Consider the following 18692-nt stretch of genomic DNA (forward strand, 5'->3'; position numbering starts at 1 on the left):
TGGAAGAGACGCCTCTCAGTAAGATGGAATAAATTATTTACGGTGTGTGGCGCATGAGTTTAGTTATATCATAATACACTCATTTTAATGATTATGTAATTGGAGAAAATATACAGATATGTACTCATAATTATATAGATATGAAACATAATTTCATAAGCTTTGATACCATTACTCTTACTCATACATATGCAACCAATGTTTAACAGTGAAAGTTTCCGAGGATAAGGGAGATTACACGCCTATACATGTAATGCCCCTCTGCTCTAATATCGTTAATAACCTTATCTGATTAATTCAGGTACGGCTACAAATGATACTTACTAGGGTACTCACCTTACTTAGTAAGCCTTCGGGCGGAAAATTTTACTTCACCCTAATTATTTATGTAGTTAAATTTACACTCTTTCATTCTTTTTTTCCCCCCATATTTATTCCATAATCTAACTCATGAGTGTCCTCAGTTTCAAGTACACATTCTTTTTGTAACTCATGGTTGCCCTGAGGATATTCACATTGTCATACTTCCCCCCATGACTGGGTTGTGCAGCCCGAAGGCTGGACCTAACCGCAGTTGGCCAACTCGGTTAGAACAAAATAAGGAAACTGTCTGTCTGTAATACGATTGACCTGCCCACTCTTGATCCGGATGCCAAGTGGCAAAACTACCTTTCTCACTGGTTCAATCAAGTGTCACGCCACACTCTCCACGAGATCATGTGGGCAAACTAACACCTTGCTAGTAACGGTACCGTGCTCTCTATCCAACTCCAGTCCATCAGGGTTCTCATTTCCACATTTCAATATTCGCATTTTGGTATTCACATTTCAATATGTTGGTACATTTCATCACATCAGAAATATTCTTTTCATTTTCTATTTCATTCCCATCATATCAATACTCATTCCATCTCATAATAGTATATATCTCATTTCACATATTTTAACATTTCTCAATAAAGTATATCGATATTTCTTATTTCCTCGTTTATGATAGAAAACATTTCTATCCATATATATATATATATATATATATATATATATCATATTCCATCATTTTCCAGTAAAATACATATTGATATATCACAATTCATTGTTCTCAATAAAACAACTCTCTATTTCATTTTTCGACATTTTCCATTTTTCAAATCTCATATTATCACAATTCAGTATATAAAACATAATTGATTTTCATTATCTTCATTTCTACATAAAACATTTCAATATATATGTGTGTGTGTGTGTGTGTGTGTGTGTGTATCATAGTCTCTTTATTTTTAGTGCAAATCACATAACCTAGTTTCAAACATATTTCAAGTAAATCATATGCCACACAATTTTATTTGATATTCGTATCATAATAATCTCAGGCAAAATATCATATTCTCATTTTCACATATTTACTCAACTAGTAATTTCTAAAAATAACTGTTATAATTTATTCTCCTTATCTGCTTATTGAGAGACCTGCTAAAAATCTCTAAACCCTCACCCGCACCATACGGAGTTCAAAATCTTGAAATCAGATTTTCCCCAATTCAATCAACTCAACCCCAGAATTATAATTATTTTCAACATTTCCTAGGCTCACACACTCCCATTAACCAATTAAATTCTAAAAACGTGGGTTTGATCCACTTCCTGTATTTAAATTTAATTTCTAATATATTTAAAAATATCAGTAAGATCAAATCCCCGCAGTTTAATCCAATTCCAAAATATTTTCCCAAAATTCCATTTAATCAATTCCCCACAATTTAACTTAATCCCAAAACATTCTAAAAATTTTGATATAATCTAATACTCCAATTTAATAATCACCTATTATAATTTAATGGGTTGAATTTCTAAAATAACTGGCATAATTTGTACTTCTTACCTTAACCTTGGAGTGGTGTCTAAGATCCTCAAATCAAAAATTCGCTACAATTAAAATGACGAGGATCGAAATCGGGACCCTGTGGTAGTATCCGATCGTCAATTTGGTTGAATATTGGAGAGAAACTAAAGAGAGAGTGTGAGTTTACCTTATCTCAGGAGTGATGTCTACAATGCCCTGATCACAAATCCACTTCGGTTAAAATGTTGGTGGCCGAGATAAGAATCCAGTGGTAATTTCCGTTCTTCGATCGGCACCTGTTTGACTGAGAAAATCAAGGAGAGAGAGAGGGAGAGACGTGAGAGAGAGAGAGAGAGAGAGAGAGAGAGAGAGAGAGAGAGAGAGAGAGAGAGAGCAAATTTGGATGGCAGGGAGTCTCTCTCAGGGAAGAAATTTAATTTAAATCTTCCTAAAATTGATATATATATATATATTATAATATTATATTATATTAATATATTATTTTATATTATTAAGTTAATAATAATTAATTTATTTATTTATATATTTATATTTTTTTTAGGATCATAACCCTAATTAAGTATAACTACTTTTGGGATTGTTACACTATTTACAAACATAATTTTGACCTTAATTTTGATCCTAAATTTTATCTTTATTTGTATAAATGTGACATTTTTAACTTAAAGGATTTTTCATTTATGTACCAGGGTCCTAAGGTCAATATAGGGTCATTGAGCTTTTCATCCACATCATGCATGCAATGTATTATATTACAGACCAAATTTAAATGTAATACAAATTAAAAACAAATGTCTTCTTTATCTTCTTTACTCTTTAATTTTCATGAAAAACGTCTGATCATATGAGTTTTATGTGTCTTTGGCTCCCATTCTCAATGCCCTTATACGTGTGTTTGAAACTTATTCAATCACTAAATACACACATAAGTAATTTGCCGTTTATCATTATCAAAACCAGAGATTGGACTCAAAAAGCCAACATTATAGATTTTTTACTAAAATATTTTACTTATTATACTTTTTAAGATACTATTTTTTTTTTCTTTTTGGTCAATTAAAAATTACACTTGGGCTTGAGTAACTCATAATAGGTAGTCTATTTCCCATTTCATAATCTTCCTTTTCTCCCAGTCTTTTTTCTCTAAAATTTTGGACACCTCTATCTTAAATTTATTATTTTAATTTTACCCACTTCAATTGCTGATTTTTTTTTTTTTTTTGACATTTTTATTGTTTATGAGGGATAAATTTTAAAAAGAAAAAGAAAAAAAAAAAGAAAGAGATTTTTGAATTTCTTGACATGTACCATCAATTCACTTACTTAATAATTCATTTAGATATAACCTCTATTCATAAATATTAAAGTCAAGCACTCCTTAATTGAAGAGGGAAAAACTAAATTTAACATTATTTTTCTAAACTGACTTGATATTTTTAACTAAGATCATTAATTTTCTTGAGGTAGTTTTTTTATATAAAATTAGCCTCTTTTCAAAGCAAATATCTCTACTTTTGAAGGGATTAAATAAATAAAACAAAAAAGAGTTACGAATGGATTTGCTCACATTCTATTTTGCTCCCATTCTCTTCATTTATTTTATAAAGTGCAATGCAAACGAGTAATTTCAAGAGGAAAAGTATATTTTCTTTTCTTCAATAACAACAGCAGCATGAAAAACTCAGATTTAGAACATTGATCCATTCATAATTTGCCATTCAGAACGCTTACAATTCCACCAAGTCAAGCCAAACAACAATTGTTAGTTGCACTAGACAAAACGACAATTGGAAACAAACAAAACTTCAAAATTTAATACCACAACATCAGAATTAAGAACACCACTTAGCAGAATCATGTCATCTCTCCTTTGATTTTATAGAAACTCCCTTGAACATCTGCACACGTTCCTTCAATGCATCTCGCCGTGGGCGTGCCACCTTGTTGTTAGGATCGAAGAGAAGCACCTCTTCAAATGCCTTAAGAGCAGCCTTGAAGTCATTCTTCTGCTCAAAGGCATCACCAAGGTTGTTCCAAGCTGTAACATAGCCTGGTTGTAGCGTCACTGCTTTTTCAAACTGAGCAATCCCCTTTTCTATCTTTCCATCTCGGACATAAGTGACACCAAGAGCATTGTAAACCTAGGTTAGCAAGGATCGAAAAATGAAGCCCCATTAAGGAGTTGATATTAAGTCAGGAGGAACCAAAATGTATATGCAACATCCAATTCAAAACTCAAGTCGAGACATACAAAAGATATCCTAAATTATTACATGCGAGTTTACTCCAATTTGAACCAGAGTATGATTTTCGCGTGTCTTTGGATTTTAATCTAAATTAGATACTTCATAAAATCTGATGAAGTTATGAAACTTTTTCATGTGATACATAAGCCAAATATGTCCTTAGACTATGGTGCCATTGACTTGGATGCTGTGTGAATCCAAGCCAGTTTCATCATTATAGGCTGTGCATTCAAAAGGAAGTCACATGAGGGTGAGCTCTCCTGCAAAAGCAAGACTGGTTGTGCAATCGAAGGCGAAAGGGATAAGACTGATGCCATTAAGGCAATGAAATTGATGAGGAATAGTAGTTCGGCTGCTAGAGAATCAGTGGTTACTCTGAACTCTGATTACTGTTCTCGAATCCCTGTTTGGATTCTTCTTATCATTGTAGAGTTAGATCTGATCAATGGCAAGAATGCTGTGGGACTGATGAATGTCCTCTTGCACAGATTTTCCTCCCTTTTTCCATGGCTTGGTTGTTCTAAAGGAAATCCCTCAACTCACCAAAGGAAGATGCATCTCATGCCAAGGTTCATCAGAGAGAATAGGCAGCTGTATCGGCTGAATTCAAGTCTTAACCTCACTAAGTTTGATAAACTATTTTTATCTGATTGATCTATACCGTTTAAGAATCACCCATTTAATTGCATCAGTTTTAGATCTGAACTGTCCTCCACTGCCCTCGTACTATACAGTTTTTCTTTTTTTATTTTGTTCACTTTCGAAATTTTGATTTGCCTTTTTGTTTGTGTTTGGATGTCAATGATGGGCAGAATTTATTAGAAAGACTTCAATAAGCACAGGCAGCAGAAATTTAAATTTAAATTTTGGAAAAAAAAACATCTCAAGGATACACCATTTATATAACAATTTCGGTGAAAGGAGATTATCAAACCTGGGCAAGATCTTGATCATCTCCATCCCATTTCTCAATTGCTTGAAGCAAGTACTTGGTGGCAGCTGGATAAAATTTCCTCCTTAACATAACTGCTCCAAGTTCGAATAACCCAGTTGCACCAGCATCACCACTTCTTACCTGCTCCTGATATTCCAGAAATAAAATAAAATAAAAAAATAATAACAAGGTCATACAAGATACGAATATCAGCAAAATCCAATAATCAATAGTAGTCTAAGGACTTTAAACAAAAACAACCTAGCTAATCATGGAAAAGATATAAGCCTTTTTGGAAAAGCGAAAAAAGAAATAAAAGAATCAAAAAACTTGCTATGCAGGAAGAATTGAAAATTGACACTCAGATTGGAGTTCTAAATGTCAAAAAGCTGGGTAAAACACACACTAATTTTACTTTTAAAATATAGAGCTACAAAACTCAGGTATGCGAACTACAGCAGTACCATCCTTAGCTCCAAAAATTAATTGAAATTGTATTCTTTTGTTGCAGTTGTTTTAAGAACAAAAGTTGGTTTTTTTTTTTGCAGTCGAAGTGTTCCTTCTTATCTTTGGGAAAAGAATTTACAACAATGGCAGTAGAAAATTAATTGTTGTAACAAAACAAACAAAAAATATAGATTCTTACTTGCAATTCTTTAGCAGAAAGGTCAAGCTCCCTACGAGCAAGGACTTGACGAATCACAAAAAAAGATCCAGCCCCAAGCAAACCTAGTAACAAAAGCAGATAAGATAGCTGGATTCCCAATTCAAAGACCTCTGCAATCTCATAGACAGCATCCGACTTGATATTTTCACTTGAGTGCACCACTTGTGCAGAAGTCAACCATGAGGTCGCTCCACAAGAGAGAGCAGATACCCACAGCAACGGCCTTTTTATGTTTTCAATGTCCTCAATAATCAAAAAGTTCCTTAAGAATTCTGAAAAAAATTGAAAGAAATTTCATAAGATGATTTGAAAATCAGAAACTCAAAAAAAAAAAAAAAAAAATCTGCAAAAGATTAAAATAGGTGAAGAACACATTCAAAACCACACTTATTTCTTGGAAAGATAAGATCTTTCCATCATAAATTTGTATGGTTGAACAAATTCCAATTGTCAACTAAAAAAAACCAGAAAACAAAATTATAAATATATAAATAAATAAAGAAAAGAAAAAAGGTTCTGGAAAAATTTAGAGGCTTGCATCAATCAAAACCACAACAAATAATTCATATTGAATATCTCCAATATACAAGCAACATTATTAATTAAAAAAAGTACAGTTTAGCTCTGGAGTCTTGATTTCATCTTATACCAAATTCATTGTTAAAACTGGAAGTAAATGTCAAATCAAACAGGTTGGCTATATATTAGATGCTAAACTTCAAAAGCAACTATTTTCACAAAAAGATGATTCATCCATAAATATCAATGTTGTTGTTGGCCTAACAAGGCTTATAATCTTATCTTGATGATAACAAATCAAAAAAACTTAACATATTTGGTTAAGTGAAATTTCAGGACTCAAGTGATCAAGTGATTCAAGTGTTTTATATCAAGATCAAGTGCTTGACAAGTCTTTTGAAAGCTTGAACTCAAAGATAGAAGACATGATGAAACTAAAGACTATTGAAGCTTGATGTCAAGATAAACATGAAAACTTAGTGATTAGAAAAGTTATAGTCTTAAGAAGTCTCATGTAAGCACTTCATAAATTTCAATATAAATGGTTGAAGCTCTTAGGAACCATTATTGACTTAGAGACCAATTTTTGAAAACCCTGGAAAATATTTTATTTCAGTTTTTCCAAGATCAAAGGAATAAAGTGTTAAAAATCAAAGATTTTTTGAAAGTTGTAAGTTCAGGCGACTGACCTTGTTAGATCAGTTGATTGGCATTTTTATATGTTTTTAAATATGCAAACAGAACTGCATCAGGCGACTGACCATTAAGGCTCAGACGACTGACCCAATACTGACTTTTAGAATACGCTGTAATTTCAAGGCACAGGCGACTGACCCTTTGAGATCAGGCGACTGACCTTTGTGTTTTTAAATTTTAAAATAGTGAGGGAAGTTTCCAAATTTGATTACTTGGCCCCCAAATTTTATGAAAACTTGGGAAACACTCTAAGAAACTTGGGGAATACGAAAATTAACTTTTTTTATCTATAAATACATGGTAAACCTAAAGATCAAATATATCTACAATCAGCAATCAATCTAAATTCTTTCTACTCTTCAAAGCTTTTTTGCTCAAATATTTTCTGAAGTCTTGCTGTGTTTGTGCTGATATAACTCACGGTTTCTGATCGTTCTCTACTAAAATTTTCAAATCAAATCAGAACCCGGTGATAATAATCTTGCTGTGTTTGTGCTGATATAACTCACGATTTCTGATCGTTCTCTACTGAGATTTTCAAATCAAATCAAAACCCAACGATAATAATTTGAGCTTCACTCTTTTATATTGATTATTGATTGAAGTATTTTGATTTCAAATTGTACTAATTTGTTCTTGTTGAGAGAGTTCTACTTGTATACAAAATTGTTTCTTGTTTTGTTGTTGTTTGACGATTTAGGGTTGCTGAATCGTTGGCTAACGAGAAAGGGTATTCTTATTAGAGAGGGATCTCCACCTGATATGGAGAGGTTGTAACTTGGCCTGTAAAGGAGTTGGAAAGGAAAATCCTCATAGCAGTTGCTTACGGCAAGGACGTAGGCCGCTAGCCGAACCTTGTAAAAGATACGGTCTTCAGCTCTTCTCCCTACTCTCTTTAATTTTCTACAAACGTATAACCTGCATGTATGATTATATTGAGAGTTGCTGAAGTTTCTTACTTTGATCCATATTTGAAATCAGCATACTATATTGATTGATTGATTGAAAAATCAAATTATCAAATTTTGATGCTCACTGAATTACTGAATTTGTTTCATATGTAAAACCAAGAAACATATTGGTTATCATTATTTGTTAAGTGGTTTGACAAATTTAGAAGTAATCTTGAATATTGATTTTACTACATTGTTGAAGTTAATCTTGCTCTATTAATTAAAGGAAATTTTTAGGTCTTGTAAAATCAAATCTCTGAAAATTATTTATTCTAACAGTTTATTGATTGAAAAAAAATTCATATTTTGAATATTCTAAGATTTTATTCAAACTGATCTTATCATCATTCATTCATTAAAGGATTGAACTTGCATTAGTTGTTGACTTAACTTAAAAAGATTGTTGGCTGTGCTTGTAGGGTTGCAAATCAATATCATTGTGATTGTGTGATTGCTGAATATTATTTCGTTGGATTAATTCTTAAATCAAGGAATTTGTAGAACAAAAGTTTTAAAGAAACTTTAATAAACCCAATTCACCCCCCTCTTGGGATTACACCTTACTTCTCAGTTGTGTAAATAGAAAAATGGGAAGGAAAAGAATGGCATTGCTGTTAACCTGTTACTTTGTTCAGCTGCATTTTCAATAAACATACTATTCTGCATGGCATGGTAGCTCTGTAACTTTTCTGTTGATTTCCAAGCACTTAATGAATGACATGGAGCTCAGAACAAGAAATTCATTTCTTGGGTTCTAGATGGATATTTAATACAAGAAAGGGATGAAGAGATTTCCTAGAAGGCAAAAAATACGAAGTGAAATGATAATAAGTCTACAAAATGTCAAACTAAATAAAAATTAAAAGTGCATAAGTCATGATTAAGACATTATATTGAATTTTTTCTGCATACAGCATATGCAACTAGATTAAGATTCTAAATGAAATTATCGGAAAAAAGAACAAGGTATTACCACAATGATTTTTTGATATTAACGACTGAGTTGCCATTTCTCTTCCAAATATCTGCCTTCATCCACAATGAACACAAAATTTGTAACTGCACATGTACATTAATCATCAAAGAAGTTTGCATCAACAAAAATTCTGTGATCATACATGAAACTATTTTGAGAGCAAGATAAAAAAAACCTTGCATGATCTACAGGCATGCTTGTTAAATCATGATCCAGATCATGATCCTACTTTACCAAAACAATCCAAATCCTATATGGAATTGTAATTGGTAAGATAGTAATAGGAACAGTCAAATCATAGTAGGATTGTGGAAGGATTCTGAGATCCTACAATAAATTTATATTTTTAGTTCTGCCTTAAATTACTTGGAGTTTGTTTTATACAACTTGTACTAGAAATGGACAACTTAGGAAGTGATTCTGTTTATTTAATTTTAACATAATTATGGACTCATTTATTTAGGTTTAGTTCATGGATTTTCATCAAGTGGTTCAAATGAAGATTATTAGTAGCACACCCATGCATTTGGTCATAATAACAATGATGATGATGATTTTAATGATGCATTTGATGTAGCCATTAATGATGATCTCAATGACATAGGTGAAGCAAAATGTAGCACTGTATCTTGGATTATGACATTAATGTTGAGGAGCTAGCTTGATAGTTAACTTTTCTATTTGTTTGCTAAAATAATTTTTCAGGAAAATTTTAGGCATTCATGTTATATAGTTTTAATTCGTGTTAAAATTGTACTCTTTTTTTTTTTTTTACGTATTTATTTCTTTTTCATTACAGGTTGCTTTATTTAGTCAAGAATGCAACAATATGGGCACTTTATCTCTATCTCACGTGAGGCCTCTACCATATGAGCTACAATGCTCGTGATTTTTTTAGTTTTGAACACTTACTATCCAATTTTTTTGGCTTCTATGATTGAAATTTATGAAATATATATGTATACACACACACACACAAATGCATCTTTTAATTCTCATTTTATATGGTTGGGTATCTTACCATCCTCAATTTGAACTTGCTAAACCCCCTAGCAATCCTATGTAGGATATGATTTTAACAACCTTGTATGCAGATAAAATTGATCTCCTTTGCCTCTAGACCCCCTAAACAAAGTTCATATACATAGGTACTTAAAGAAATTACTAGGACCAAATTAAATTTCTAACGGTTGCTTTGTTGAGCTTTCGGCCAACTAAGGGAGGGGTTGGGATTTTTCCTTAGGCATAATACTAGGCAACTTCATCCACTCACTGAAGGTGAATTAGTCACCAGTGCACCACTACTAGTGGGCTAAACAGCTGTTGCCTTAGTTGTTGATGTCTTAACCATTTAAATTACAAGATTCTGCACTTTCTAGCTTTTATGGCATGGGTTGTAAGCAAGATCTTAAATTTTGATTTCAAATCAAATTTCGAAGCTCCAAAAGTACGGAAATTTCAATTTTGATGTCAATTTTGATTTTGATCTAAAAAAATAATGGAAATTAGTAGTAAATAACGGAATTCTTTGTAAAACTTTAGAATTGGTTAACAAACATAATAATATAAGTTTTAGCACTAATATATTACAAATTAAATACATCTATGTTTTGTATGAGGTGGAAAAGTTGTAAAATAGTATGTGTATCAAATATATTTGTAAGATAATGTACATTAAACATATTTAGTTAATACAAATGAAATTCATAAATCATTTAAATATTATTTATTATAAAAAAATGATAATTTAGACATGAATAGTTAAATAAATTGTTACTGTAAGTTTATTTTTTCATATAATTTCAAAAGCACTTGTAATAATCTTTCATTTCAATAAAATAAATACAACAAATAATAAGAGAAATTTCACTTCACTCCCACATCTCTCTTTGAATTCCAGTGAAATTTCATTGTATTGTTAAATTTAGACAAGTTTCACTAAAATTTTGAGATTTCGATAAATTTCGGATGATTCATTGAGATTTTAATGGAAATTATACAAAAGACGGAAATCGACTGCCATTTCGGTTTCGAGGGTGATGAAAATCATAAATTTTGACAATTTCGTGGAAATTTAAGACCATGGTTGTAAGAAGATTTCCAGGTCAGCAAATGAAGCAGCCAACGGGCTTGAAAAATAAAGGCAGAGGATTTAAGTTTAGATCAATTTAGCTTGCATTTTTAACCCTCCTTGAGCTCCTGGTCTTTTTACAAACACCCACCCCCACCCCCGCCCAGTCCCCAACAAAAAAAGGAGCTAGCCTCTCGTCTTCATGGGAGCTAATTGACCTTGGTGTTTTTGCAGGGGCAGTAATATTACTTCCCTGCTTATCTAACTTTTTTTTCCTTTATGCTTGCCTCTAAGCTTTATCATGTACTTTCCATTCAAGGATATCTCATACTTCTAATTCTCTTCAAAAATTGAATTTGATTATCAAGTATAAAAAAATAAATAATGTAATAAAAATATGAAGTGTGTTTTTCCTATTGATGAAAAGGCCAAAACTGCAAAAGTTCTGATGCTGGAAGATCCAATCTGGTTTCATGATCACTGGTTGGTATGGAGAAAAAGAATCGGAATCAGTGGTCATATGGCCTGACCTGATTGTAGGAGGATTTAGTTTACCCTTAATTTAAGATGTATTCTGCATTCTGGATTGGCCGACAATTGAACCATCTTTCTCTTCTGTGTTAGAGAAAGATCTATATTTCCCTCCTCCATGGAAATAGGCAACTTGTTGAACCACGTAAATCTTGTGTTCTTATGTTACTTGGATTTCTTGTCTGTTTTCTTTGTTGTTTTTTGCGCATATGACATATTTATATACCATGCACACCCATGCATGCGTGAGTGGGGGGAGGTAGCCAAAGCTCAAACATCAAATCAGGTGCTTTAATACGTCTAAGAGTTCAAATCAATAAATGAACACTATGGTGCATGAAGCTTTATCAAACAATAAAAAATGAGAAAGCAATTAATCTTTCAGGATTCAAAATTTGCAAAAACCATGCTTACATGTTTAGTTTAAATGGACTGCACATATATTAAAATTAAAAAAAAAAAAAAAGAGGTTAAAATTGACATGTTATCTGCACTCTTCATTTGAAGATCAGAACATACTCAGGTCAACTCATTTACAACATATCAATCATCATATCTGCAGGCATACAGAACCTTCCAAATGCGAAACTTTCATATTCTATTTTAGCTTCAATTTCACTGTTATTTTATGTAGAGCAGTCCTTCCAAAACCCCTTTTCTTTTTTTTGAAAAAAAAAAAAATTCCTTTCAACATTGTTCTAAATGTTTTTATTTCTAATTAGAAGTGTGTTTGGTAACTCCATCAAGCATTTGATGTTTCCTTAATGGTAGGTTTTTTTCTAAGCAGAAGATGGTTGAATCCAAACCTTGGCACCAGCTCCTAGATGAGTAGTGCTGTGCTTATACATATAGAGTAGACAGGTGGCCATGATGGCAAATTTGTTTCTTCAATGTTTGGTCGTGAACCATACTTATTTGAAGAAAGCAATCCTCTTGAAGGACAGAAACCCCTTCCATTGTCACTGCACAAACTGTCATTCAAGAAAGTCTTATTGCTTCCTATTCCAGCAACACCTCTTAATTTGGATGGATTACTCCTGAAATATTCCTCTTACAAATTCAACTCCTTAGAAATCTAATGCATTTTCATATGACCAAGGTTCTGATAAATAGGCTAATGATCTAATACACATATATCTGTTAAAGTTTGATATACATTGTTGGTCTACAACCTAATAGCTTAAACTTTTAAATAAAGTCGCTATCTAACATGGTATTAGAGTTGGTTAGTAGGAGGTCCTGGGTTCTTGTCTTGTTGCTTGCACTTATTGTGTGGAGTTTAAAAAATTATTATGTTCTCTGTAATTATCTCTCCACATGTTGTCAGGTTGCATGCACGGGGGAGTGTAAAGCTTGATCTACATTGTTGACTAACAACCTAAGAGCTTAAGCTTTTACATGACGAGGTAAACAATATCAAACTTGCACAAAGACCATGGATCATCATATCAGTTAAGTCCTTCAACGCCAACAAGAATACTGCATCAGACATTTGACTCAATAGAATTCACAGAAAGATCACATTTTTATTTTTTTCTGATCAACAATACACCATTTGATTCATTTCTTGCTTCCATAAAGTTGGTAACATCACAACCAAATTATTTGTTGATATAAGAATACAGGCAAGTGCTGAGAAAACTCGCTTTGAGCAGGTCAGAGTTTCACTATTCCTTATTACGGCACGTGTAGTTTGTGGAATGGAGTGGGGTAGAAAATGAATGGAATGAAAATTTGAATACAGAGCATGACGAAACCAAATAATAAATTTGATTCTAGACTGTCCGTTTCCATTCCATTCCTACCAATTGTGCAGTTAGTGTCAATGACACTGGATGGGATGGCTCCCACTCAGCCCAGAGTTGTGTTCTCGGCTGGGGAAATTTTGGGATTGGAATTTGGAGTGAGATGAGGGAGATTCGGGATTCAAATCTCACCAATATATTAAAAAAATAATAATAAGTTAAAAAACATCGTTGCTATACATTTGTTTTTAAGCCAAAAAAGAAATACATTAGCAATAAAATCATAGAGAAGAACCATCCATGTGAATTCTTCCCGCTATTTTCTTGTTTCTGGTGCAAATTTACAAATTTTCAAATTGGAATAAAAAAAGTTAGAAATCGGAATCAAAACTCTCTGACTTTCAGATGGAAAAAACATAGATTCACAATTCTGTCTAAGCCCATCAAGTGTATCCGTCTCAAACATAAACATAAATATGCTTTATGTTCTTGAATAGAAAATAAATTTTTATTTTCCTTTTTCTTCTTCTCTTTCTCTAAAGCTTAAACAATTAGAATTCGAGCCTATCAATCTGTATAAGCTTCTACTCTGCACTATTTTCCGTCTGACCAGTGAAATTCTCAAAAAAAAAAAAACACACACACACACACAAACGGAGTTCTATTGCACTGTCGAATTGAACCATATGAGTAGCAAATGAAGCAGAAGACTTACATTAGAACGAGCTTTGATAAAATCAACGCAAAGTTTGGACTTCTTTACGCGACCCATTGCGGAAGAGAACATTTTGACTTCGGAGGGAGAGAAAGAAGCTCTGGGGACCGAAGAAGACAGAGAGAAGAGCAACATGGCAGTTTTGCTTTTGCCAGAAGAAGAAGAAGAAGAAGAAGAAGAGGATGTATGAATTGCCGGAGGCCTTGAGGCGGGAATGGAGTTTGAGATCATGGATACTCTGGGAAGTTAGAGATTTTAAACGAGGGTTCTGGGAATCGAGCTTTGGATTTGGGGTTGGGTGGTGGGTATGTTTATCTTTCAGGGGTGGGATGGCTCAGAGAAGGAAGAAGGCGATGGGCCTATCTTCAAATGCTGAATTACCAAAATGCTCTTCACCGGCCATCTCAAGCTGTATGTATTTTTTTCCATTACAGTATAAATTCTCATTTCTAGAAAAATGTATTTAAATTATAACTATTTGTTATATTTATTTTTATTATTTAATAATTTTTAAAAAATTGTGATATTAAGTATATATTATTTAGATTTACTATGAATATGACCAGTGGGGGAGCTCAAAAATTTTTCTCAATGGGGGGTAAAAAATATATAAATAAAAACATAAACAAAAATTATTTGATGTGCTAGGGAGTGATAATTTTTTTTTCATATTTTTCTATGCGAATAATTTTAAAAATATATAAATTCACATTTAACATTAGTAATAATTATTTCAATCAAAATCATTTACCAAAAAATTCAGATCTCGTGTTTTTAATCTTTGAAAATGGGGGCAAATGAGTATTTTTAGTTGGGGCATCTCCTTAATTTACTCCCGAAAAAGTTCTTTATTTTAAAATTTTCAATGATGGCCACATGCCCCCACTAATGTGGCATTTGATCTATTAATATTTTCTACTTAATAAAGATTAATACAATTACAATTTTGCTTAATTTTTGAAAACTACATATATATATGACTTAAGCTACACAAAGGGGTAACACATCTCCCATTTCAACTACAATTTTTGCCATTTTTTGAAGGGCATAATCCAAGCACATAGCTACCATTGGAGTTAAAAATGGACCAAGCCTAGAGCACAGCCATGAGGACTTAGCGCCGCCACCGTCTATCATCCTCTCGGGTACACCCAAAGCTTCTATATATATATATATATATATATAGATTCTTTATATTTATATATATATATAGATATATATAGATATATATATATCCATTTTGATCAATAAAATTTATCATTTACCAATCAAATAAAAAAAAAAGTTGGACCAAGCCATTGATGGGCAAATTGATAGTTTTGCTTGTTAGGACTTAATTCGTTTTTTTAACATAAATAAGTGGTTCCTTGAATTTGATTAAGCTCATGAATAATTAATTTATATAGTCAAATTAGGCCCTTTTAGATGCTCGTTAATGGAGTGAATATTAAAAGACCTAATAAGAGTTGCGACAAAAAGTATCCATTTATAATTTTTTGGTTTTCATTTTTCACATTCCTCAATCCCTAAATTATCAATTTTTTTAACTGTCTAGTTGAAGCACCAAGACTTAGGTAAGACACTCGAACTCATTCACCCTCAAAAGTTTCCATCATTGATATGAAAGAAGGATGCCAAGATGGTAGCATCATAACTTTGCTCCACAGTTAAATTTACGAATTTTTGTTTTATAAATTCATTGAACAAGCTTACTTTTAAACTAACAAACTTGAGTGTACAAGCTTGATTTAAACCCGATTCGATTTTATAGTTTTATTAAAAATTTTAATCAATGAGGTTGTGTATAGTAATGTTTGGATGAGTTTAGCTCAAACTCCATAGTTACTTTAATCAGAAAGTCTGAACAAGTATATTCAAACTCCTTTTTAAGCTAAATTCAAGACTATATAGTAAAAAAATTGATAATCATGCTTGTATGTAGGAAAGTTTGTCCCAACTTTGTTTAACTCGTTTTTCGCCCACCAAACTCAAAATTGTTGAATGAAAGCGAATTTTTCACTATAATTTTCTAGTTATTCTTTCGCTTAGGCCTAATTATCTCAATTTTCAAAATATCTCTATTATGCTTTCTTTTTCTCTCTCTAACAATTTGAATTCTTAACTATGTTTAATTAAGATTATCCAAAAAAAAAAAACAAATTGAGAAACTTGTTTTTCATTTTCAATCTTTTAAACCTTGTTTGGAGAGAAAAAAGGTTAAAAGTATAAAAGAACTAACTTTTTTATGGTTGATTATGAAGAAAAAAAATGATATATATAACAAATTAAAAGAATGAAAATTTGATTTTACACTCATCAATATTTGTTTTTTCTTAATTCTTATTAATATCAAGACAAATTTATATTTTAAATATTATATGAGAAAAAATATAATGAAAAATGAATATTTTTTATTTTCCTTTTATTTTCTTTTCCCAAATAGAATACTCGATTGAAATGAAATATTAAATAAATAAATAAACTATTAGTTCATATCTTGATATTTATATGAAGAACTTAAAGAATGATAAAATATTTTCTAAGTTTTCTATGCAAATGCTAAAAATCTAGAAAATAATGTGGCAATTTTGTTATAATACACAACAATCACAACAAGCCTAAAGTCTTAGTAGGTAGAATCGGTTACATGAATCCTTTTCCGTCCCCAATCAAGAGCATTCTCCTCTATTAGATTAAGTGCTATTAAATCCTTCTTCATATCGCATTTCAAATTATTTTAAGTCTTAACTCTACCACTTTTCATACCAAAACACAATAACTAACTCATTCCTCTTCATAGGTGCTCCACTAGGTTTGCATTTCAAATGCCCAAACCATCTAAATTGTCTCTCCCTTATCTTGTTTTCAACTGGTGTTATATCTAAACTATTATGTATATGTTCATTTCTTCATTTATCTTTTAATGTTAAACCACTCATCCACTTTAACATTTACACACACGCGCGCGCGCGCGCACACACACACACAATTGTTGTTTCTTTAGTTACCCAACATTTTGAATCATAAATCATAACTGACCTTATAGTCGTCTTATAAAACTTTTCTTTTAATTTTAAAGGTATTTTACAATCACACAACACACCTGACCCACTCCTTTATTTTGCCTAACCTGTTTTAATTATATGTATTATATCTTTTTCAGTTGCCCCTTCCACTTACATAATAGATCCAAGATATTTAAATCTATCAGTGCTATTAATCTTTAGATTATTAAGTTTAATCTTTTTTTTTTGTTACTACATCTTATATTACTAAAATTACATTTCATATACTTATTCCTACTTATCCTAAATCCTTTAAACTTTAATGTGCCACTCTAAAATTCTAGTTTAAATTCCACTTTACTCCTACTATCGTCAATCAATACAATATCATCTGCTAATAACATGCACAAGGGATCCCATTTTAGATATTCCTAACTAATTCATTAATTACTAAAGTAAAAAGATAAGAACTCAAAATAGAACCTTGATGTACACATATTGTAATTAGAAAATTTCTAAATTCTCCTCCAAGAGTTCTAACGCTAGTCACTACTCTATCATATATATCCTTAATGACTTTCAAATATTTACTACAAGCTCCCTTCTTTTCTTAGATCCACTAAAAAACTTCCTTAAGTCTCTACTTTTTCCCAAACTTTTACATTAAACTTCTTAAAAAATAAATAACTTATGTTGTTGATCTCTAAGGCATAAAACCAATTAATTTTCTAAATCTTCATTTCTAATCTTAATCTATACTCAATTACCCTTTCCCATAATTTAATCATATAACTCAAAATCTTAATTTCATGATAGTTATTACAACTTTAAATATAGCCTTTATTATTGTATAAAAGAACTAACATATTTTTCCTCCATTCTTTTGGCATTGTCTTGGTTTTTAAAATAATGTTGAATAGATTAGTCAACCAAATAATTCCTTAACCCCTTAAACATTTCCAAACTTCAATTAAAATTTTATCTAATCTACAAATTTCCTATTTTTCATCTTTTTTAATGCGATCGTAACTTCAACAACTCTAATTTTGCAAATTAATCTTCTATTTTTAGTCTTCTCATTTGTCACTTCCAATTTTGTAATTATATGAAGTGGAAGATAAATTATGTTAGTATTTGCATTTTAATGAATTGGATGGCTTAGGATAACCCAATTGAAGCTTTTGCATGAGCATTTTCACTAACTACTATTTAGATTTGTTGCATGTGTAATAAAATATTATTCAAATGGAAGCTTATTGATCCAATAAATTGTCATGGGTTGGATTTTGTACAAAAGGAAGGACCACCCTACTGATCCAATAAGAGGTGAAACTCTTCCCCCACTTCATCCTCCACTCCCTGCAACTGTGAATGCAAAACTAATAAGTATAGATTAAGCAAATTCAAGAAGTTCCCTAATGTTTGATTCAATTCCTCGCATGCCTGAGCATGTTACATGGTCGGTGTTTGATTAAATTGGACCACTGGAGAATATTTTGGCATCAACACGTTGCATTTGCATTTCCGCATCCCATGTTTGAGAGAGTTCTTGAATTTTAATGTGTGAAGTACAATACAAAATTATATTAAATTTTATCCAAATCTAAAATTTGAAATCCTTGTTTCCAAACACAACTAATGATATTCCAACTGGTGGAATTTGAAACTTCATATTTGCCTTTTACCTTAGACAGGCGCAGAGAATGAATAGGGGGAGGGGTAAAAAAAAAAGACAAAAAAGAATAGGGTAATAGAAGAAAGAAGATCCAAACA

The 18692-nt window shown here is 31.6% G+C and overlaps 1 protein-coding gene across 1 annotated transcript; it reads right to left on the minus strand.

Annotated features, from left to right (window-relative positions):
- Window positions 1–3547: 3547 nt before the first annotated feature.
- On the minus strand, window positions 3548–14315 carry LOC131165719 (tetratricopeptide repeat domain-containing protein PYG7, chloroplastic). The gene is made up of 5 exons (XM_058123733.1): window positions 13915–14315; window positions 8850–8901; window positions 5688–5980; window positions 5042–5188; window positions 3548–4002 (listed from the first exon to the last, which is right to left on the minus strand). The coding sequence occupies exons 1-5, from the start codon at window positions 14143–14145 to the stop codon at window positions 3721–3723; spliced, it is 1005 nt and encodes a 334-aa protein (XP_057979716.1). The 5' UTR covers window positions 14146–14315; the 3' UTR covers window positions 3548–3720.
- Between the last annotated feature and the right edge of the window lie 4377 nt (window positions 14316–18692).

Source organism: Malania oleifera, chromosome 10, assembly GCF_029873635.1.
Source record: "Malania oleifera isolate guangnan ecotype guangnan chromosome 10, ASM2987363v1, whole genome shotgun sequence".
Classification (NCBI taxonomy): Eukaryota; Viridiplantae; Streptophyta; class Magnoliopsida; order Santalales; family Ximeniaceae; genus Malania; species Malania oleifera.